This window comes from Pezoporus wallicus, unplaced genomic scaffold (assembly GCF_028554395.1).
Source record: "Pezoporus wallicus isolate ANWC-B61680 ecotype Strahan unplaced genomic scaffold, APGP_CSIRO_Pwel_v1 contig_749, whole genome shotgun sequence".
In the NCBI taxonomy this organism is placed as follows: Eukaryota; Metazoa; Chordata; class Aves; order Psittaciformes; family Psittacidae; genus Pezoporus; species Pezoporus wallicus.
This window is the reverse complement of record NW_026641327.1, coordinates 634,774-660,082: the sequence shown is the minus strand read 5'-3', so window position 1 is coordinate 660,082 and position 25,309 is coordinate 634,774. Positions and strand designations below refer to the sequence as shown.

The 25,309-nt window shown below is 38.4% G+C and overlaps 1 protein-coding gene across 2 annotated transcripts in view; it reads right to left on the bottom strand.

Annotated features, from left to right (window-relative positions):
• The window catches only part of LOC130606589 (dynein axonemal heavy chain 5-like), a 459,050-nt gene that overhangs the window by 312,086 nt on the left and 121,655 nt on the right, over positions 1-25,309 (bottom strand). The window contains exons 65-70 of one of the 2 annotated variants that reach the window (XM_057423090.1): positions 24,816-25,083; positions 22,220-22,341; positions 20,669-21,016; positions 13,702-13,890; positions 6,716-6,848; positions 1,339-1,569 (exon numbers count right to left, since the gene is read on the bottom strand). In XM_057423090.1, coding sequence (XP_057279073.1) covers positions 1,472-1,569; positions 6,716-6,848; positions 13,702-13,890; positions 20,669-21,016; positions 22,220-22,341; positions 24,816-25,083 — 1,158 coding nt within the window. In that variant the 3' untranslated portion in view covers positions 1,339-1,471. Of the gene's footprint in view, positions 1-1,338; positions 1,570-6,715; positions 6,849-13,701; positions 13,891-20,668; positions 21,017-22,219; positions 22,342-24,815; positions 25,084-25,309 lie in introns of those variants that run through there. The other variant, XR_008974019.1, reaches the window with a different exon arrangement.

Sequence of the window (25,309 nt, the reverse complement as noted above, 5' to 3'; positions counted from 1 at the left end):
TGCTGTGTAGTGAGTAAGCCAAATAAAGCTATTCAGTTCTGATGATAACTTGGTTTTATTGTTAATTAATGTAAATAGTCTGTTCTTTCAAACTGATCTGGTTTTAGGGTGATTCATTCAATAGATATAATGCCTTGAATGGACTACATCAGGGCGTTGCCCCTTCTTACTACCATACCTACCACAAGCTGAATCTGAAAACTGTGGAATTTGTAAAATCTGGGTCTAAATTTTTAATTGCACATTTAGGAAAGCCTGTGTCTGGACTAGCAAGCTTGCATGCTTCATTTAAATGAATGGATAAAGTTAGGAACAAAGGAAGGACCCTAAACTCCACCATGAACCAAAAAAGCCTCAACCAAAAAAAATCCAAAAGAAGTGAGTGGTTCTCTTCCTACAGGCATGGATGTGAATCTAGGAAAAACAGAATAATTACATAGGATACAAATTAAATGAGAAGTAGCTAGTTTTTCCATCAACTACAGTTTGCCTATAGCTGACATCATTATAACAGGACTGTAGACTACCCCTTGAGGACAATACTTGCTAGACAATGAGTCTGTTGAGCTAGCCTTAACAGCACACAGAGGAAAAGCTCAGTCAAAGCATCAATCCATTCTTTGCAACTATAGAAGTTGATCTTTTCAGCCTTTAATCCCTGCTCAAGTTTACCTCCGAAGCAACCAGTTTTGTTATTCAACCAGTCACTCCTTGCCTCCACCACTAAGCTTAACAACCTGTTTGTCATTGAACATGTTGAAGAGAAAATCCCATCTTGCTTGTAACTTCATCAGCTTTCCTCCCTTTCTGCTTTATGACAACAGATAACTTGTCTGTGCATTCCACAAAGCATGATTTACTTTTTCACCCAAAGGTACAAGGTATACAGAATACTAGATAAAACCAATAAAAGCTAATGTATGTTTCCCCACACCTAAAACTTGATCTTTTTTTTTTTTTTTTTTCAAGCTTTAGGATGTTTCTGCTATCTCAGAATAGATACCACCACCACTTTGCTGAAAGAAGTCAACTTCTTTGCTTCAGGAATTTCTCTGGGTATTTCCTTCTCTCTTCACAGGCAGCACTTGGGCACTTCAGCATTTGGAGGTGATTCCCAGGAAGTTCTCAGAAGCTCATTTAACTTCACAATGCTGTTTTAATCCTAAGGCCCTCATCAATTTATCACCTCCTTTTACTCCTGGTCTCCAGAACAGAGAGTAAATCAGACAGCCTAGCTCTGCAATGCACAGCACTCTCTCCATTTTTACCTGTGGACTCTGGTATTCTCTCCAGCTGCACTTAACCTTTGCCCCTGTTCTGCTTTCTGTTTGTTTCCCACTTTCTTTTTCTGGTGCAGAATCTTCTGATTTAATTCGTCAAGTCAGAAGAGATGAAAGGAACTGAAAAACTTGAGTAGCATGCACTTTTTCACATAGAAAAGCACGCAGATTTTCTGCAATAGCTAATTCCTTCAGTCAGTAAGAAGGCAATTTGAAAGTAACCTTGCAAATTGTTCTGAAAGTTTATCAGCTCCACTTCTAAATGCACTTGGCTGCACCCAACAAAGGACTGAAAACAAAAATTTTAAAGGAATAATTTGAAGATGAAACTTCAAAACTCCCCAAAAGTAATACAAGTCACTACCTTGAGCTAAAGTAATAGAACAGGCAGGTAAACTATTCTCTGTAGTTTGTCTTAAATGTGCGGTGTGTGTTTCTAAACAGTTTTCCTAGCCAGCATCATGGCAAGCATACAAAACAGTTATTAAGAAGTCCAGAAATAACATGCCACACATTGTAAAAGGCAACAGGAGGCATTCTAGCATTCTTATCAGGATAAATAAAATCCTCATCCAAAAATGGAATACACAGATGATCCTTACAAGCCTTACACACACACTGTAAGAATTAGTAAGAGCCCAAGATTTTTCAGTCCATAAGTTTATTACGATCATGAGCAGGCCAAACTAAAATTTTATTGGTGTTACCAGTCTGAAAGCATTACAAGTCAAAACATATCTTAGCCAGCCAGTGGGAATGAGTCCATACTCCTTCCCTTCATGGGAAATTAGCACCCTCTGTACTCTGGCAAGACTAGTTTCCTGAGCTTCAGTTTTTCACCACATAGTTTAGACAGAATAAATTATCAGCTACCTTTTTTGGAGTGCACTTATATCCCTCTTGTAAGGTGCTACATACAGTAACAGAAATTCTTTGCAGCAACAGGATGTAAACACTACTGTCAAGACCATGATATCCTGACTTGGAAAAAAAAAATAGTGAATCTTTACCTCATTCTTTCAGGGGCTTAACGCATGAGTTTGTGTAGATGACATAGGAATTCTAAGTGATTCCTATTATGTGTGTAGAACTAACTATATGCTACCTCACATCCACATGAAGTTCTGGGTGTTTCAACATATTATATGAATGACAGTAAGGAAACACCCAAGACCAACATGCTGGTTAGCAATGCAATATAAGGATGGCAAGGATATAAAAGCAGGTAATAAAATAGCTTTAATAAGGTAGCAAATCAATGACTGAAATGTACAGAAACTAGTGAAGTGCTCCAGTATTCCTCAAGGCCTTGTTATTAACAGCTATTATTCAATCTTAATCATAAAGTTAAAAAAAATTAGAAACACATAGAAAAATACATAAATTTTTGCTCTCTAATACCTTCTCTTTCGATAGTCTTACCTGCATTTTCTCACACTTCTCAACCTGGCATAAACCTATACCTGAAATGTGCTAGTGTATTAATTTTAATGCCTTTTCATGCATATAATTTATACATCATTTAAAGAACACACACATGGTATACATCTCTGTGAGTAAAAAGAGAGCAAAGTCCCATCTTCCCTTAGTAATATCCTAGTTCCTGACCCTATTATTCCAAAAGCTCTGATTGCCCACTGCCCACTGTAGTTTGAGAGTAGTCTATGATTTTTTTTCCCCCAAGTCCTGGCATCTAGGTTATGTATGGTGTGCATTACACACATGAAAATATGCTAGCGTTGTAACCCAAGGGACATCATATTGAAATCGCAGTGAAAAGTTTGCTTAAGCTTGGTAAAGTTTCTCCATGACAAATGCCATCATGACTTCGGAAGTAGATATTCATATTGATCTATTTATTTTGCCTTCTATGTTGGTCTTACAGGTTATGGCTTCTGCAGGTACTTGTCTTGCAAGTACTAAGAAAAATGTAAGAAACAGAAACTCCGGGCCTGTGGAAACAAATCTTTACACGCTACAAGACATGCAAAAGCTTTTAGAGGGATTGCTCTATTCTCAGAATATATGTTAACAGGAAAAGAACTCTCTCCTGACTCTGCAAGTACTGCACAAATAGCAGTGGGAGTTCTGTGACCATGTGGCACATACACGACATGAAAGGATAACACATTCAAGGTTTCTTGTAGAGCCTTCACTTGTTCATGTAGTAGGCAGTTCTAAAGGATTAGTTTGAAAACACAAAGGTATAAGGTACCAGAAACAAATGCCAAGTTGAAGCAGTCTTGTGATCAAAAGAAGAATATAGATATAAATACATGAGTTAAGAAAGCCCTTGGACAGATTGCTAAGCAGGTTAAAAAATCAGGAAATAAAACCAAATGAAAAACTGTGCTTATTTTCATCACAAAGGATTTGATATCCACTTTCAGTGCTACTACAAGCACGTTCCACTGCTGAGGTTCATGGAAGCCACACTTGGGATAACTCCCACAGAATCTATCTTCTCACTTTCTTTGCTAATAGAAGACACATCAGGGTGGCATTGAAATACCTACCACTCCTACTTCAGTGCATGGTGAAATAAAGAGAACACCCCCAATCCCACAGACAGGACACCTTCAGTTCCCCTATATTCAAACATACTCCAAGAGACTAGGAATAGCTGAACGGCTCATTAGATTTTACTGCATTTAAAGACACTATCTTCGTTAGAAGGAGAGGGGGTTTGAAGTGCCCACTCTCCAACAAACAGTTATGGTATTAGTATTCTGTGCCAGAGGCCTCCGTGATTCCACAGGAGGAAGATAATGCAAGTACATAGGAGTTCATATACTTCCCTACATAAAATATGGTCACCTTCTGCCAGGGGTTCAAGAACCCATTAGGATCTGGAGGTTTGGTTCAAGTCCCATGTCTTACTGCTTCTTTTTTTTAAGAAGATTTCTCTATTTGGAACATAGGCTCTATTTAGGTCACTTAAGAGAACAATAATCATTGCTGTTTTCTGATTTATGTGAAGCTGTGTATTATACCAACTGTGAAATAAATTCTGGGCAATCAATAAGTAATTAAAACAGAAATAATGGTTGCACATAACTGAGAGTACAAAGTGCAGCTACAATCTAATTATTATAATTTGATCCAAAAAAAGTATCCCTCCAGGCAGCAGAGGTTATTGGTAGAGATGCCGGCTTGTGGGGAATGGCTGCCAACAAACATGTTGATCATATGCTGAGCACCCTCACCCCTCCCAGGAGCTGAACACTGCTTAATCTGCCTTCTGGATAGATGGACAAAACTGGCTCTGCTATTTCTCTCAACATCCGTCATGTTCAGCTGCACATGGGCTCTCACTGGGGAGGGTTTCTATTCCTTCATATCCAATTCAGTGAACAACAGCAAAATGATAAGGTCCATCTATTCACATCCAAAATGCAGAATCAAATATTCAGACCTCCTTTCACAAAGTTACATGGTACAACATGAACATCTGCTATATCCTTAAACACAAAATTTGTTTGAAAAAAATAGATTTTTTTATAAGCGGATACTTAAGCTTTAACAGGTTCCTGAAGCCAGGGCCAAGGGCTTGACCAAGGCAGATATCAAAATTCACACAACCTTTTTGAGCAGGCAGATTACTTTACCTCATTGTAAAGAAAAAGGAACACCTTGGTGGTCTGAGATTGCAGTTGACTAGTTTTGTGAGACAATCTAGTATAAGAGAGTTTCGGGTTTTCCTCTTTGCGGAGAGAAGAGAGAGTGACTAAATGTTCTTCCCATCCCCTAATTAATGGTCTACCACATGTGCTTGATGTAAAATGAAATCGTCAGAAGCCATTAATTGTTGTTAACTATATATCCAGTTTTGTTTTCAAAGCAAATTTTCACTATATTTAACTCACCTGCCCCTAAGAAAATGATAATATTTTAGAGGATTGCACAAAAGTGATAGCATTAACTTGATTAGACACTTGGTAGAGGACTGTGCCCACTGTGGAACTGAATGCTAAGTGCAAATAAATTATGTCACTCATCCACCCCTCTGCAGAACACTGTACATTTTGAGACTTTAGATACATCTGACACAATCAAGGAAAGATTAATACTTTCTTGGATGGAAAGCATTATTTTAGATTACTTGAAAAGGGATTCTATGCACATATATAAGGCACCTTACAGCTCAATATTGAAAACAGGAGACAATTGTTTCTTCCAGATTGATCTTTGCATAGGTTATTACAGGATATGGAAGCTGATTAGCCTCAGGCACATTTATGAACCTCTTTCCTACATTTATGTTTTTGAAGCATGCATAGTTGTCCTGGTGTATCATAAAAATGATAGGAAAAAAATCCCTTTTTATTCTTACGTAACAAAATTACAAATTAAAAAAAACTTCTCCCTTCATGAAAATCTTATTGTCAAAAGACTGGAAAATACCAGTAAGAGAGATTGCAGAACTGGTGTCACTTATTTCAGAGTAGAACAGTTGTGAGGCACTTAGAATTTCTCCCTGTGGGGACAGTTAGCTGTTTCAGATATTTTTTGCCTCTCTGCTGGAGAACAGCAGACTTGAGTGAGATCTTAATCAGTGGAACTGAACTGTTTCTGCTTCATTTTCATTTACTGTTAATTCAAGAGCTTAGCTGAGCAACAGTATACTTTCCTTACTGGAAATATCAGCTCTTTCAGATGAGCAAAATGGGAAATGAAAATAAAAACCCGACAGTAACACCATTATCCCTTCTTTTTCATCACTCTTTTTCTGATCAAATATTCCATCTGCTTCTAGTTGCCTGTACTCTTGATTTAACTCCATTAACCATTGCTCACTTTCAGTCAGATACTCCTGTCTCTGAGAGATACAGAATGCTATTGCCTACATCCAGTGACGGCTAAAAGAAGAGCCCTATCACTCTCTTGACTGGCACTCCCACTCACTTCATCTTCTATTTAGAGACATCCTACTTGGTATAACCAGTTTCAAAAACATTGCAAATCTCACCTTAAATTAGAATCTTTACCACCTGGCCTCCTGAGTTCCCTCAATTACTTATCAGCAACACTTCTACCTTGTTCTATATAATTATGTCTCAGCTTAATTTCACAAATGACTCTGGCATATGACTTGTGGACTTAATCATGCAATTCAGCTCCTCTGAGCTCTGTAGAGACCATAGAGAGAAACACAGAAGTGTAGTAATGCTGTGGGACACGGGGCACATGCAGACAGAATAAATCAAGGTGGAATGTCCCTCAGAGGTGCAGACGGGAGACTTTAAGGGCTAGAATTAGTGGTCATATGATAAAGACAGTGAAGAAGAGAAAAGTTGGGAGAGGGAAAGAACAAAAGAGAAAGAGGTAGAAATGAAGGAAAGGAGGGGAAATATTTATTTACTTATATGGTATAAGCAAGCATTATTTATAAATATTGCAACTTAATTAGTATTATTTTTAACATTGTAACTTACCATCGATAGCCAATTTGAGATCAGTCAGTGTAGTTCGAACTCTTGATAAAACATGTTGCATTCGGTCAATTTCTTGACGGAGAAATATGTTTATGGGCTGCATAGCTCCCATCTTTTCAAGTTGGGCTTTCACCTAAACACGAATAGTGTAATAATTATAAAATTTAACCTGTTTCCTATGCAATAATTTTTGAAAGTAAAAGGATGTTTCTTCTATTGTATCGTGTAATTCCTAAGAAACTTTTATGTAACAGATGGCCATTCAAGTCTTGTGCCAACTGTAAGATTTAGCGCACTGTGACTCATTAGCTTACCAAAAGGAGCTCCTCCATCGTTCTGAGGAGGGAAAGTTCCCTCTTTTTTGAAGGGACATAGCAGTTGTTTCTGTCCTTGTTAGGCTGCAGGGTCTTGGATCTTAATCCCCTCCCCCTCCCCAACCACATGCTGTACAAAACTGTTTGATAGTAACATCTTTATATTTCCAAATCATGCTAGGTGAACTTTCTCATCTCTGCTTGCCCTGCTGAGTTAAAATAGAGTTACAAATGGAGTTCAATTTAAGAAGCACAATGATATATAAAAGCTGCTTCTTTAAATAGCATGAATCACTCATAAGACAAAGTGGTCATGGACACATTACTAGAGAGGCAAGATCAGCAGGATAAGATGCCACAGGATTCTGTTAAACATTATGTGCACCATTTTGTAGGTAGAAGCTTTTGTCCTTAACTTTTAAGGGTAACAGTTTCACTCATATTCAACAGAGAACATTTCCAAAATAGAATCAGTTGTCTGTGTTACTTAGGAACATGTCACAGCTATGATAGCAAAGCATTCCCTGTCTCATTTTAGCACATGATGCATGTGTAATATGTTTCAGACATACACTGTATGTTCCATGTATACCAAAGATCACTGTACACAGTGGTGCATGAGGGAGGACCAAGTGGCACCTGCCGAAATCATGGTGCCTATACCTCGCACAGTACTAGAATTCTTGACTTTTAAGACTTTCAATCATCTTTCTTCCGTATGACTTGGCTTTGGGAAAACTAATGCAGCCTCTCTTTACTCGCTCCCACCCAGCCACATGTATAATCTTTCACACTGATGAAGCCTGAACCCTGATCTTTGCTATATGCCATAGTCACTCCTTTCCTCTGCAGGTGAAATTCTGGGGGACTCTGGAACCAAAAAGAGATCTCAAACAGTAAAATAGGATCCTAAATCCAGATACATTCATGGACATTAGTTTATCATGAAAGAGCTGACTGTAGGATCGGTTTGCTAAAGTCATTCAAGAACATATTTGCTCTTACTAACAAAAGATGAAGAAAGAGTTAGAAAATCTATTCGTTCAAAGATCAATTTATCACTGGAATTCTACTGCAGCCAAGTAGCAGCCACAGGATTTGGCATAATGAGTGCTATTTCATCAAGGAAAGAAGTCCACTGGATTTTGCTTTGTGTTTTTCCAGATATACATCTCATTGTATACATTATATACTATACCTTATATGCACATAGTAAACATTACTAAATATCTTATTATTACACTGAATAACAAGTTTCTGCAGGATGAATATAATATAGCAGTCAAGCAGTTATCATTACTAGTAAAAATAAGTAAATGCATTGACAATTTCTAATGCTGAAATTTCGACTCTAAGCCAAATAAAATACTTTTTCAGCTTTTTATGCTATTCTCTTTGGGTGACAGCTATCAGCAAGGTTATTCATCATATTTTAATCACAAGGACCCATGAGTTTGTCAGGCAGAATGTCCAAGAAATAGGTGCCAGCTAATTATGGTAATGCTTTGCAGTGTGACAGTTCATTTTACAGACTGAGTTAATGTGTTTCTTCCTGTAAGAGTGAAAAAAACCCACTATAATCAACTATCATGAGACTAGAACTGAGACAATAAACTCTATTTGGATAATTTACACAATTATGTACTCTGAGTATTTTAATTCAAAATCCAGGGAAAGTTTCTGCTTTCTGCAAATTTTACAAGAATTGCTAGTTCTCCCTCTCGCCAAAAAAGGCAAAAAAAAGAGTTTGATTTATTTTTTTCAGAATACTTAGAAATCTAGTGCATGCCATTAGTAAGAAGGAAATGATAGAGAATATAGGTCATGCATTTTATCCTTTAAAAAGAAATACACTTTTTTTTCTAGTCTACAAAGTTCATTTTGGGGATTATTTAGAGGTAGAATTTCCATCATTTGAGGAAAAATTGTACAGAAGATGTTGTTAAAGATGACAGTTTCCAAAATACTGATATTTATGAATCTACAAAGAACAGATAAAATCAACATTCTAAAGTATTATTGTACTGATAATTGTACAATTAGCTACTCTAGTGAATTCTCAGAATTAAAACATTCTTCTGATTTGTTTTTATGCACCTAGAAAAACACCTGTAATTTTTGGAATAAAGGAGTGAACTAATAACGCAGAAATCTGCTAATCTATCCTAGATATGTTCACAGAACTCATCCTGGAGGACCAAGCATAAACAGATATGAAAACAGAAAAAAAACCCCGACATACTTCCTACCTTATTGTATACAAATCAATCCTGATCTGTAGTGAGATTCTCTAGCTGTAAAATACTGCCTTTCTTGGAAATCTTTCTGTTAAAGATTAGCATTAAATATCAACTCTAAGGCATGATTGACTGTTTTTGTATTAGAATTCTTATCAAGCAATCAGATTACTTACTTCCAGTGCTGTACTTATTATGAGATGGATACCAGGTGACAGAAAAAATCCTCAAAAGACAAAACTCACTAATCAAAATAGCCTTTCTGTGATCAATATACTAATTCCATAAAGCCCACTTTTCAGTGGTGCCCAGCGATAGGATGAGCTGTTTTTCAAGCTACAAGGATCATTTTCATTATAAACCTCTGCCTGTGACATTTATTTAGTTAACATTTATTCTTGCATCTGTCTTCTCTCACATGGACTGACTGGACCTAATCATTTTACCACTAATCTTTGTTACCTGTGAGGCAAGACCCAGAAGTAAAACGGGTCATGAAAGAAGAATTCTTTCTCTGCCTCTACCTTTGGAATGAGAAAAATGAAGACAGTTTTAGGTCAGGAGGATGGTTTATTTAGCTTTTCTATCACCTGTGTCAAACTGCAGACTGATAAAGCATGCAAAGGTTACTTGTTTTGTTTAGTCTTTTGGGTAGACACTGAGTCAATTAGACTGGTGAGAGGAAGCATTACATGAATACAGCAAAAGAAACATATATAATGGGGTAAAATGGTTGCCTTCTTTTGAAAGTTGTTGGTTCCAAAGTTATTGCCAAAGGCTAGTAATTGAGAAATGAAGGTTGTGACAGCTTGAATTTTCTCTGGATTTACACTGCATCAAAAGAAAGTACAATCAGGAGCTCTGAACGTCAGCAAATACCTGTTTTCTGTACCAACTGCCCCTAACCTAGCCTGCTGAGGTTTTAACTCTGAGCAAATTCACTCCATGCTTTCTAAAGGAATCTACAAGAACTGGTCGAAGATACCAAAGGTACCTGACACTTTCCCAAAGAGTATTTGCTTCTAATTACCATCATTTGCTTCCTAAATTTTTTTTTTTTCCCTTTTCTTCACTGATAGCACCTTTATAGATGGATTTCCAAAGATTACCATGTCATCACCTTACTGGACAGCAGTATTCTTCTAAAAGCAAAACCAATCTGCACTGCTAGGACTAATGAATGTTTTTCTTTTTACTGCTCTTATCCAATGAGGCACGCATAGGAACTCTTTTTGACACATTCCTTCAGTCTCTTACAATTTAGTGTATTAGTTTTATTTGTTTCAGGATTGTTAAGCTGATCTAGTAGGTAATAACGTGCTGAATATAGGCAATAATGCACTGAATGACCAAATGTTGACTTAAATTGACAAAACACAGAACTCATTCCCTTTTTTCAGACATCATAGGAAGTAATTACATAATCCATTTCACTCTTTATACTTGCAAACTTAATTTCATTTGCTTATTATATTGCACCTTCTGCTAAATTCTGTTGTTTCTTCCCTCAGAGACCATCTAAACTCTCCCTTCTTTTCTGCTCTGACTAATGAAATTCTTGGTTATATCTTAGGAACGTAATATTATTTTTTCCCTTTGGGAAGTTTAGATTTTCTATATCTGCCAGTTTATTTAAACTTGTATTTAAAAGTGTAGCTTTCTTTACAGCTTACTCCTGCCATCTCTGCCCCTTCTAAGAGGTACCAGAATATCAGATCTTCAGTTCAGATGAGAAACACATTTGATTGATAGAGATTTTTCGCTTATTGTGCAGAGGTAGGCACACTCCTGGCCCATAAACTGGCCTTGCCACAAAGGGTTGGAATTAGGCACTAGCAGCAGAAAAGAGAAATTCCCCTCCAACAAAGAAAGCATTGGGAAAGACCTAAATGAGTACTAAGATCCAGAGAATGAGAGAAAAGGTAAATGCATTAAATAAGATGACAAGGGAAATACTGAAGAATCAGGAAATAATGCCAAACACTGCAGTTACAATCTGAAGTCGAAGTGCAGGTGACACAGCCAAAATGATGTACCAAGGTAACTCATTATTACCAACAATAAACTGTTGGAAAATTACCAGAGGATGTTCTGTAGATACTCAGAGCAAAGTAAAACTATCATGACATGGAAACAAAGAATAATTTTTGGGTGGTTTAGTGGAAAAATAACATGTCATCCATCAGTAATGGGGACTGAAGAAACAGCATGTAAGTAGAGCGGTGTGATTAAACAAAGAGAACTGTAGTACACAGATAAAGATGTTCAGAGTCTGAGAAAACTAGAAGTAACCAGGAAGAGATGGTATCTACGCTATCAATAAGAGAATGAATCAAACCTACATCCCAAGCTCAAAATAAATTTACAGGTGATACAAAGGGAGAAAGCAGATCAACAGGACAACCTCTGACTGTGCCTGTAAGAACAAACTGGGGGTAGTGGGGAAGCTGATGCAAAGTTTTGATACCTAATATTGGTTTGTCCTGTACAAACATGAATCTCCTTACTTGAATCATGAGAGAACAACTGTCAAGCAAGTTGAAGCAAAAGAGATTTCCTTGAAGGTCAGAAAGGTGGTACAGAAACAAAGAACTAATTGTGAGCATCATTATAAAGACAATTGCTTATAAGAAAATTAAAACCAGCATGTATGATTGGCAGATCATTAGAAAAGATAATAGCTTGTCATACTACCAGATGAGAGTGAAACAGCAATGAAAACAATGGGTAGTGATTTTTTAATAAAGTCACATGGAAAAGTATGTATTGTACCCAAATAGATTAGCAAAATAGAGGCAAGTTATGAGTGCAGGGTGGAACTTCCAAAATAAACCTTCCAGTCTCTTTGTCCTTCTCTACAGCTCCTGGCTCCATAACCAGTTGTCTCCAAAACTAAGACACTCAAGGAAGTGACTGAGAAGGGGAAGCCTAGTATGTGTCTTTTGTATCAACATCCGGAGTGAATAAACCAAGAAGGAATGAGAGTGCCTGAAACCAAGCTTAGACAGAAGAAATGCCAGAGAAAAACACTATTTATTCAAACCTTTTAGAAGTGAAATTTGGCTTAAACAAGTATGTGTGAATTTTACAAGGCTGCACAAATTTCCCAGGACTAAAACCTGAAGGCAAGAATACCCTGTGGTTACAATATAAAGTCCAATATTTTTGATGTCTTTTAAGTATAATAAGTACTTCAGGAGGAAAAAAATTTGCAATATAACAAAGGAATGAAGATACATACTCCTTTGGAGGATTTAGAAAATAAATTGAAAAAAAATTAGCTCAACACTTACTTAGTAATTAAGCATCATTATATTTCATTTTATTTGCTAATTCTAATATTTATTTACTATTAAATAATAATGTGAAAACTAGAAAACTGACTCCATTCCAAATCAAGTTCTACAAATAAATGATTTATATACTATTGCTGAGAATCAATAAACAAACAAAAAAGAGAGACACAAGCAGGGATGGATGGACAAAAAGTGATATGGAAAAAGCTGTGAGTAAACCTCACCAAAAAAAAGCTACAAATTTTAAGTAGCTTGCCAAAGAGGAATGAAAAGAGAAGTTCTGTGTTGAACTATGACAGTACAAAAGAGGCTATTTATATAAGACATATTAAATCTGAGATGCATAGTAGAACAGAAGACAGGACATATAGCCAGGGCCCTAAGACTATTGGTTATAATGTAAGTGGACTTTTTAAGTTAGCCAGAGGAGAAAATAAAGTATAACATAACAAACTGCTATACTGCATAATGTATACTTTACAAGCTTAGACTACAACCAGGAAAAAAAAGTACTGTCAGTACAAAAAAAGAATTGTAAGTAATAAAATCATGGAAATGATGGGTTTTCAACAGTTACTGTTCATGAAATACACAGCAAGACACCACAACCCACTTATAAACTGATGCAAGAGTGCTTTATGCTGGATTTTTCCATTTAATGGGACTGTTAATAAAAAAGAAAAAAATGCAAGAAAACATTGACAAATAGATCTGTTATGGCTCAAACTCCAAAAAACCCAGGACATGAAAAGGTCAGTGATAGAATCCATTATTCATAATGGTGGTATCATAATAAGAGTAGGTAAATTGAAAGCTGTAACCATATAAAATCACCGATCCTTCAGAAAGAGGCACCAGTGTCATTCTCTAAGCTACAAAGGAGGGCAAGAACTTTCTGAAGTAAGTCTCTAATGGCTCTTTGAGTTAAGGTGACTAATTAAGTGGACTAGGGCACTTGAAATATATGTCTCAGTTGTAGGAATATTTAAGATAATAAACCAAAACAGATTTATAAAGCACTATGCATAACTTTAAGAGCTTTTTAAAACATTTGCCAGTTAAATTTAAGAAGTACAAGAAAACTCATAAAACATATACATACGTACATAAAACATCTGCATCTACAAACCAGCATATACCTCATGAGGGTTATAATCTGAAGGTAACTTCTCTAGCATCTCATCAGCAAGACGCTGTACCACTGCTTCTCGGGTTTCCCCTCCTCCAGTGCTGCTGTCTTTGGGCTGGATGCTCACTATTGTACTTAATGTCTCATTAGCCAGGTTAGTCTGGTAAGTTATATCTGCATTAGGGTGAAGTCCAAACACCTTAAAGTAAAAGGGGAAAAAAAAAAGGTAAAAAATTGCTATTTTCCTTATAAAATTATATCCATGAAAGAAAGCATGAAAATGGATAAACAAAGAAGAAAACCCTCAGCTTTACAAAACAACAAATATGAATAGGTCAGTGGAAGTACATTCATTAAACTGGCCAAGAACCAAACCCAGATTACACAAAAATGTGAAGATAGGCTGCATATACAATAGCATTTTCATTCATATGAGTGGGGGGTTTTAAATGATCTGATTATCTTCACATAGCAGGCTTTGGATCACGCTGTGGAGTTCTATCGGGGGGTAACAAACTGATTCCTTTCTACTGGTTCAGGCTAGAGCTTGTTGGAAACTTGTTGTATGTGGACACTGAGCCTTCATCACTAGCTCTTTGCCTCTACAGATCTATTGCTATTGTACCATCTACTACTACCGCGTAGATGCCCCTCATAATCACAGCAGTTACCACTTCTAACACATTTTGTTTTACGCAGTCTCTTAGGCTTATAAGGCATGCAGAACAGTATAAAAGACAATATAAAACACTGTCCATATTCAAAGTACCTAAGGATTTTATGACTGGTGATGTATTTCAGCTATTTTATTGTTTAGCTATTTTTGGTTGAAGTCTCTCTTATTTTTCCTTACTTCCCTTTCTTCTGAAATGGAATTGTTTTATTTAAGATACAGCTAACACAGAATTACTGCAAAGCTGCCCTTTGTCTGAGTAATAATAGCTTTCTCAGAAAGTTCCACTGAAATATCAGTAAGTCTATAATTGTCAGGTTGACAACTGCAACTCTTCTCCGGGAGGAATTGTACTTTGACTAATTTCACAAGCCCTCATTTAATTATAGCTATCAACTATCTCTTATACACTTTAAACCAGTGATCTGACAATGAGGAAGGCTTGCCCTCAAACTGAGTACCAAAGGCAAGCAATCTGCTGTTTCACAGTTTTCGTATTTTACAGTAGAATTGGTATATTACAAGAAGACACTTGTAGTGACCAATATTTACATACTCTGAGGACAGAATAAAAAGGGTCATATGTAATACTGTTATGCGTGCAAATCTCAAAACTCAGAGACAAGGGATATAAGTGGCTGTACCTGTGTCAAAGCCAGCAAAGCTGCACTGATTTACAGTAGTTGTGGACCTGACCCTTACACAACAGCACAGAGAAGACAGTACAGGCCTAATACAGCATGTAAGAGATGTTGCTACAACTAGCACAGAATCAGATTCCAAGTAAGATTTAACATGTTTTATGCCCAGTGAGGTACTGAACTGAAATATTTAGAGCTGTATAAAGTGCCTTTATTAGACTCTTATACTCTATATGGAATGAAATACACATTTGAAGATACACTCTTTTCTCCATTTGCTCTTGCACAGTAAGGGTTGGTTTGGTTTTGCTCTAGCAGATTTCATGACAATGCTACAGCCCAAATTAGAAACATGAAAAATGTCTGCTATTGTGAATGTGAATTGCAGTGCTAGTCCAAGGGCTAACTGCAATAACATTACCAAAGATGGGGATATTACATGGGAGACAAGTCTTGTTCTGTGTTTTTATGCAAGCTATGTATGAAGGAATAAGAACAAAGAACCCAGAATAGTAAAGCAGTGAGTGCACCAGTGTCCTGGATGTCCTGTATATTAATCAAGCATCAAATCTCTCATTCTTTTTGATTCAAAATCCCTGGGAATTTTCATTAAAAAGAGGATGTCAGATTCTGCCTTTCAAGATTTTTTTTTTTCTAGCCTGATAAATCTTCAAAACCACTTGCTAAAGCTCCATACCACTCTGAAATCAAAGTAATTTTTGAAGGGATTGCTGAGTGTTGATTGTTGGTTGATCCTGGCTGGATTCAGGTGCACCACAGGCTGCAGGGGAATCTCTGCTCTGGAGCCTGGAGCACCTCCTGCCTTCCTTCTGCACTGACCTCGGTGCCTGCAGGGCTGTTTCTCTCACATGTGCTCACTCTCTTGCTGCAATTGCTGCTGCACAGGTGAGTTTCTTTCCTTTTAATTATGATACCCCAGAGTCAGTCACAGAATCACAGAATCCTAAGGGTTGGAAGGGACCTCAAAAGATCATCTAGTCCAACCCTCTTGCAAGAGCAGGGTAACCTAGAGTACATCACACAGGAACTTGTCCAGGCAGGCCTTGAATATCTCCAATGTAGGAGACTCCACAACCCCCCTGGGCAACCTGTTCCAGTGATCTACCACCATCACTGATGGGCTTGGCATAGGCCAGTGGTGGGTCCATCTTGGATCCAGCTGGCATTGGCTGTATTGAACACAGGGAAAGCTTCTGCCAGCTTCTCACAGAAGCCACTCCTGTAGCCCCTGCTACCAAAACCTTGCCACACGAACCCAATACACTGAGTTCAATAGCTGCCTTCAGAAGTCAGTGATTATTCTGATCAGAGGTTGACATCTCATCAAAAGAGCAAGGATACAGCAATCAGACTTATTCAGTCCTTCTTCCTTAACCAGGAAGGAACAAAGGAGATTAAAAGGTTAAAGGTTTCCCTGAGCAATTCTGAAAGATTTTGGAACAACAGAAGAAAGTTTTAGCTTTCTTCCTACCCTGTGAAAATGTGAAGGAGAAACAGATGTATGCATTTCTGGACTTGATGCTATTTACATGAAAGTCAAATGTAAAATTCCCCTGAATCAAGCCATACATACAGATTTTTTAGAGGCATCGAAATAAAAATACATTGCAGCACTGTGAGATAGGTTCCCAAGTGCTTAGAAAAGCAGGTACATGAAAGTAGCACCTGAAACCTGATTGAGTCAAGGTTCATACACTGATAGGAACTACTTCATGAGCTGGGCTCAGATAGATCTCACTGGTGCATCATCTTGGCTGCATTTGCCCTCACTTGGTAAAGGTGCATTGTTGCCAGCACAAATACCCTTGGGTTCTGCTTTCACTTCCTTCAAAGATACAAGACTTTTCAAGTTTATTTTATGACTTTGGAAACTTCTTACCCTCTCAGCCAGCACATTACTAGCAACAGAAACCTTTTTTTTTTTTTCTGTCCAGTCCTGTCTATTTAATTTTGATAGAACTTACTTCCAAAGGCATTTATCAGCTTAATAGCAATGAGAGAGAAATCCAGAGCATTCACTTCTGTTTCAATTTTAACTGACTTCATCATGTGTGCCTGTACTAGAGGGACCAGAAAGTTGCAGTCCTCCAGTTAATGATGCAGTTTACACACTGATTGCCATGGTTTGCCCTGCACTGTACCCCACCAATTCCTGGCAATATTCAGTTCTTCCTGTTGTCAAAATGGAATAATCTCCCAGTTATAACTTGCAAAATGAGACCATATGGATTTTTTATTTTCATCATTTCTCAGTTCATGTCTGATCGATCCCACACATATTTGCAAAATCACAAAATAGTTTAGTTTGGAAGGGACTTCTGAGGGCTGTCTAATCCAAATGACCCACTCAAGCAAGCTGTCCAGCACAGTGTCAAGTTGGGATTTTAATACCTACAAAGACTGAGACTCCACAACCTCTCCAGGAAACCTCTGTTAGTGCTTGACCACCTTCACTGTAAAAAAGTGTTTTCTTGATGCCAGGTGGAATTTCCTTTTTTTTTAATTTATGCCCAGTGCCTCTTATACTTTCACTGGGTACCACTGAAAAGACACTGGCTCCCTCTTTACACCTTCTCAACAGGTATTTATAAACATTTATAGGATCCTGTCTGAGCCTCCTCTTCTCCAGGCTAAAGCGTCCAGGTTCTCTCAGCCTTTCTTCATATGACAGATACGTGTCATATGACACTTACCTAACCCATACTTTGTTAGTTTGACTATGAAGTTGTTATGGGAGTTGGTGTCAGAGGACTTACTAAAGCCAAGGCGAAAAACATCCACTGCTCTTCCCTCAGCCACCAAGCTGTTCACCTCATTGCATAAAGCTGACTGGTTGGTTAAGCATGATTTCTCCTTCACAAATCCATGCTGGCTACTTTCAATAACCTTCTTGCCCTTCCTCTGTTTGGAAATGTTTTGCAAGAGGATTTTCTCCAGCATCTCCCCAGAGACTGAGGTGAGGCTGACCAGCCTGTAGACCTCCAGGTCTTCCTTCTTCCCTTCTTGAAGACTGGAGTGATATTTCCATTCTTCAGGAACCTCTTACACCATGACCATTTAAAGGTAATCAGGAGTGGCCTGACAATGATATTAGCCCGCTCCCTCAGCACTCATGGGTAGCACCCATCAAGTACCATGAACTTGCATATGTTCAGTTTGTTTAAATGCTCCCTAACCTGGTCCTCCTCCACCAGGGGTAAGTTTCTTGTTCTAGACTCTTCATCTTGGGGGCCTTGATTCCCGGAGGCCAGTTTTACTGGTAAATATTAAAGCAAAGAAGGCACTGAGCCTTTTCAACTAGTTCTCCTGCCCCATTCAGCAATGGACCCATATTTTCCTAAGTCATCTTTTGACAGTTTACATACTTGTAAAATCCTTTTTTGCTGCCCTTCTCATTCCTCAACAAATTCAACTCCACTTTGGCCTTGGCTTTCCTAAACCTCTGCAAGATTGGACAGTAGCTCTATACTCTTGCTGGGTTACTTGCCACTGCTTCTACATCTTGTACCTTCCTTTTTACATGCATTCAGCTGGGAGCTACTTGTTCTTCCACTTGGGCCTCCTACTGCCTTTGATTTTCTACTTGTTGGGATGGATCTTCCTTAAACTTGGAGGAGGTAATCCCCAAATATACACCAGTTCTCCTGACCCCGCTTCTCTCAAGGGCCATATCCCATAGGATTCTGTCAAGCCTGGAAGAAACCTCTGCTGAGGTCACAGTATCACAGTATCACAGTATGCTAGAGATTGGAAGGGACCTCGAAAGATCATCTAGTCCAATCCCCCTGCTGGAGCAGGAATACCTAGATAATGTTACACAGGAATGTGTCCAGGTGAGTTTTGAATGTCTCCAGGGAAGGAGACTCCACAACCTCCCTGGGCAGCCTGTTCCAGTGTTCCATCACCCTCACTGAGAAGTTTCCTCTCAAGTTTAAGTGGAACCTCTTGTGTTCCAGTTTGTACCCATTACCCCTTGTCCTATCATTGTTTGCCACCGAGTAGAGCCTGGCTCCATCCTCGTGACACTCCCCCTTTATATATTTATAGACACTAATAAGGTCACCCCTCAGTCTCCTCTTCTCCAAACTATAGAGACCCAGCTCCCTCAGTCTTTCCTCATAAGGGAGATGCTCCACTCCCTTAATCACCTTAGTTGCCCTGCGCTGGACTCTCTCCAGCAGCTCCCTGTCCTTCTTGAACTGAGGGGCCCAGAACTGGACACAATATTCCAGATGGGGTCTCACCAGGGCAGAGTAGAGGGGAAGGAGGACCTCTCTCCACCTACTAACCACCCCTCTTCTAATACACCCCAGGATGCCATTGGCCTTCTTGGCCACAAGGGCACAGTGTTGGCTCATGGTCATCCTGTCATCCACTAGGACCCCCAGGTCCCTCTCCCATACGCTGCTCTGTAACAGGTCGTTTCCCAACCTATACTGGAACCTGGGGTTGTTCCTGCCCAGATGCAGGACTCTACGCTTTCCCTTGTTATATTTCATCAGGTTATTCCCTGCCCAACTCTCCAGCCTGTCCAGGTCTCGCTGGATGGCAGCACAGCCTTCTGACGTGTCAGCCACTCCTCCCAGCTTAGTGTCATCAGCAAACTTGCTGATAGTACACTCAATTCCCTCATCTAAATCATTGATGAATATATTAAATAATACTGGTCCCAGTACTGACCCTCGAGGCTCTCCACTAGTTACAGGCCTCCAACTAGACTCTGCCCCATAGACTACAACTCTCTGGCTTCTCTCCTTCAGCCAGTTCGCAGTCCACCTCACTACCTGATCATCCAGACCACACTTCCTCAATTTAGCTGTGAGGATGCTGTGGGAGACTGTGTCAAATGCTTTGCTGAAGTCAAGGTAGACCACATCCACCGCTCTGCCATCATCCATCCACCGTGTTATTTCCTCATAAAAGGCTAAGAGATTGGTCAAACATGATTTGCCCCTCATAACCCTCTTATCCTTGATATGCCTTAAGATGGCACCAAGGATAAGGTGTTCCATCACTTTCCCAGGGATGGAGGTGAGGCTGACCGGTCTATAGTTACCCAGGTCCTCTTTCTTGCCCTTTTTGAAGACTGGAGTGACATTTGCTTTCCTCCAGTCCTCAGGCACCTCTCCCATTTCCCAAGACTTGGTAAAGGTTCAAGTCCACTTTCCTGAAATCCAGGGCTGTGCTCCTAATTTTACCCTACTCCTTCTTCATAGGATCTTGAACTCCACCAGTGATCACTGCAGTCAGTGATTCCACATCCCTGACCAGTTCTTCCTTGCTTATAAGTACCAGGTCCAGCCAAGTGCCTTTTTTTATTGGCTTCTCAGTTACCTGTGCCAGGAAGTTGTCATTAATGTACTAAAGAAATCTCCTAGATTGCTTGAACCCTGCTGTATTACCCTTCCAGCAGAAAACTAGGGTCTTTAAAGTCTTCCATGAGGACCAGGGCCTGTGAATGTGAGACTTCTTCGAATTCTTTGAAGAAGACCTCACCTACTTCTTCCTAGTCAGCAGATATATATTAGACACCCACTATACTGGTCTGCCTGCTAATCTTGACCTATTCCTGACGCTGGAAAATACACCTGATCAAACTCTTTACCTAACAAAAACCACTTTAATATGTTGAAATATTTCACCTCAGGTGTATCAGTCACTGGCAATTGCTCTATGTACTGGAGATAGTCTTCAACTGTTTTTCCTTTTGGAATAACATAATCTTTGTAGAAACAAAAATTTTCGGTAAACATATGCTCTCCAAACCACACTCTTGCATATGTATTCAGCAGTGCTTTGTCAAGGTCATCAGTTACACGGCCACCATACTGCACTTCTCCAAGCATATAGCGAACACAGCTCCAGTTCACCCCACGCTTAATATCCATGTCATCCAAATGATTCTGAACAAATTGCACGCTGGCTGCGAAGTCTGCCTGATTAAACTCATAAGGAATATTCCAGCCCAATGGACCAAACTTTCGTCTTTCCTGTAAAACAGATAAAGGTGAAAGGCTGCTTGGTAGTAATTGTCAAGAAAACATTAAGTGAGGAGTAATAAATGAAATATGCTAAAAATGCAGTAGGCAGCTGAGACTATATTTTACCAACCTCAAAAAAAAAAAGATTCTTCTCTTAAAATACACAAGGCCAAATACTTGATTAATTACCTAGTAGTTAAATATCTCTTCATTTGTCATCACCAGTGGAGACATATGAACAAACAATAGGAATACTAACATTTTCACAAAGAAAAAATTGAAGTCCAGCCAATATGTGAGTATGGAACTATAGTTTTTTGATTCAAAAAATGAAGCTACTGTTTTAGGAAAGGATGTCCAAACTCATTCAGCAATGACCATTGTCTGTGGTCCTCCTATGGAATAGTCATATTCACACCACTGATGTCTCTGCATAGTGCATATGTGAGCAGAAAAAACAGCTTCTGAACCACTTACAGATGCAGCTGGCAGTATGTGGTTGTTAAGGTAATATCTGGTATTTAAACATTCATCTCCACCAAGAAAGAAGTGATGAGCCAAAGACATGCATAACACAGGCTTCCATTGGACCACAGTGTATCAGTGCATGGATGCCACAGGGATAAATTAACTAGACACAAAATATAAACTAAGTATATTGAAAAATTTATCAATATAATGTTGAAAAGTTGTGGTTAATCCATAAATCACTCTTTTTAATGGAAATCCTGAAAGGCAAGACCCAAAATCATCTTTCACCTTCATTTCTTCCTACAAGTTTCAGCATATGAAGGAATTATATTCATGCTTTTAGCCCTTCTCATGGTGAAAGCATCAGTTTTAAGACTATGGTTTTCCAACCCAAGCTGTAAATTTCTTTAATGAGCTTTTATGATTTAAAATATTAGCAAAAACACAGTTAGTTGAAAGACAGATCACACAGCAATGTCCAAAGACTTTAAAAAAACAGTACACTAATTGTTGACTGTTTTATCCTCTGTAATACCATCCCCATTGGAGGTTTAAGGTCAACATGAGCATAGCTCTAATACAGTTGTAGCAATAGAAGTGTGTTGTTTTCTTTCTTATGTTATTTGCATTAATTTTACCAACACAGGATTTCCATTTAAACATGTTTTTCATTTAATAACATGGTGCATTAATAAATGACACATGGCTTTATGACAGAAGTAAAGAAATGTATTTTTAAACCTGAACAGTTGTGTGAAGAAATGCTACAGCATATAGCAACGGTTTCCACTGTGGCAGGTTGCTCACTTCTAGGTGATCCTGAGTAACAGCTGAGTATGTTCGTTTTAAGCCAGCTTTCACACCTAGAAAGTAAGTATAAAAATGTAATATATGAGAAAAAATACATCCAACCCATAAATTCAACTTCTCTTAAGCAGATTTCTCTATTCCAATTTACAGTATCATCTTATTTATAGCTTCAAATAATCTCTTTGAATCAATTATCTGTTCACCTGGTCAGAGCAGGCAAAGTTCAGTTACATTTTGTTTCAGATAGATGACACACCAAATGAAGTTCATGAGTCTGGAAGGAATTACAGTTACATAATCATATTCCAAATGCAACCAATAACAACTAAAATATAAACATAACTATTCAACAAGTATATGGCAAAAACATCTGAAGTCATATGAAATATAGCACTGAATATCCAAGAATCTGTGTTTCAAAACTTAAATATAAAATAAGATTTTAATTCTACCAAAGACAATTTTATTTAGATTTCATTCCTATAACAATTTCAAACTGCACCTTCTCAAACTGGCATGCATGCACCAACCTGATGAGATGAGAACCTAAATTCATAGTGGAAATATTAATACTCATGGAGATTTGTTTGAGCACTGACATTTCATATCCCAGGAATGGGTTTAGGCAGACATACTTATACGTATCTCAGCTTCCATAGAATACGTAAGTCCCACTATTTCCAGACGTTTTCAGGCAGTGTTACTGAAGCATTGTCTGCCTTTGGCAGACAACACTGAGCATGAGTTACTGACACCAGGTCCCTCTTAGGATATTTTTCATCTAATCAACACAACTATAAGGAAACAGATTTCAAGTGCAGCGAAGAGATTGTCCAAGACATCATACTTCCTATGACACAATAAAAGCCCTTTTGTTTCTTTCCTACTTCACAAAGATCCTGCAGAAGAACAATATTCAAACAAATAGCTTTTCAAAATATTATGAGGGTATCATAAGAGAGTTCCAAAACCTAAACAAAGTAATCAAATACAAGTGCCTCATCACATTGTGCTACCAATGTGGCAAGACAGTATCAGAAAACTGAAACTGTTTATATTTCATCCTGACTTAAACTGTTACACTGAGCATATTGCTATTACCAAATGCAAGTTGTAAATTGGCTTTAACATGACTTCTTATAAAATAACCTCTTGGAGTTATAGGGTGTTATCATTTGAATTATAAGGAGGGGGTGACAGTACAGTAAAAAGTTGCTAACTGCTCTTGAAAGTTGAGTATATATACTTCAAACAGGATGTCTTTCACAAGATGAGACATTTTGTAGGCATGATACTAATGTTCAAAGGAAGATGAATACTGAAATAAGAGGTTTAAATGACTGAGGCATTAAATATGACCTTGGGTAAAAATTCTCTGTTCCTACTGACTTTATTAACTGAAATCAGTGGCTATATATATATATATATATATATATATATATATAATGAAAGCCAAGTTAATGCATTACAGTTAATGATAAGGGAGTTAAAGCATTAAAGTGTAAGAGTTAAAGTGGGGAAAGATCCTCGAGGTAGGGGAGATGCAAGAAGGCAAATGCCAGGGTGTGGCCAGGGACCTAGGCCAGTAATGTCCAAGGCTAGCAGCTACAAGTAGTTGCACAGCACGAAGCCAACATGACTTTCTTCCTGACCTTTCTGGGCCAGCAGTGATCTCTCCAGTGGGAAAGGAAATCAAGATGAAATGAATGCAATATAGGAGGCTGGGAGCATGAGAAAGTGAGTGTGTAAAACAGGCAAGTACCATAAAACTCCTAATCATAGAGTAATCTGTATGAGAGAAACTTTCAATCTAAGCTTCTCTTGGAATTTTTTCTCAGATACTTCCTTCCATCAATACACAACAAAGACAGCTCCAAAGTCAAAGTAACTGTCAGTTTAAAGTGGTAGTGGTGGTTCTGATATTTATAATGCAGTGCTGCATGAACTAATCTCATCAGTTCTTAAGTAGACCCCAATATTCAGATCCAGTGTGGGTTGTTATCAATTGTCTTGCCTGTGACTAAGGCTGAGGGGTGATTCCGTAACAACTCACAAATACTAGACAGACAATTACCAAGATGCTGAGGTCAGTCTCCAGTCAGCAGTGCCAGATGACATAAAAAGCAACAGCCACAGCTATATACTACAGCTTGGGAGGCTGGGGTTGGGTGTTCAGAGTGTCCTTTCTTTCCTTTACCCACTAGAGCACAGGACTGATCCTCCTCTGCATCCTTGGGTGGGGTCAACAGGACAGAAAGAAGAGAGTGATGAAGTATCTAAGCTTAAGAAAGCACCACTGACCTGTCATTCTCCACAGGTTCTACACAAACAACGAAACCACTATCAATTTCTGTTACAAAGACAAATATCCATTTTCTCCCCTAAAGAGTCATGCTTTACACAGCGCAAGACTGATTTACATAATGCTATATTTAGCTAACGAAACAACAGAGAATGGTGATGGGAGGAAGGATGGGTGTGAGAGTGGAGCAAGCCCCTAAACTAGACAAAAGGCATGTTTTCCTACCTTGAGGAGGTTCATTAGTAAATTTGATAGAGGACTGTAAAAAATTAATGGGAAACTCTGGGTGAGCCTCTGTAGTGATCCAGGTCCTGAAATGTTCATTCATAGTTTCTGTTGTTGAGATGGTGTCCATTAATTCACTAAGAAACTCCAAGCCAAGGTGGCAATTCTGTAGAAGGAGCCATCCTCCATCTTGCATGCACTGATTTAACAGGCGCCTTGCATGGACTTCCTGGCCCTGACCCATTGAAATGGCATGACAGGGAATGTTCTGGAAGGAAAAAAAGAAAGTTTATTTTATGTATAGTTCTTTAGAATTATGATGGTGATCTACTAGCTCTAGCTAGTTTTCTAGCTGTCAGTTTTCTGGATTCTGAAGAGACAAAGCTCATAAGTGCAAATACTGGTATTCTGGAAATTAATGGAGTCTTCCCTCCAGAGCCTATGTGATAAGATAGACAGTTGTTCAGGAAAACATAAGATGATACGAGCTCTCA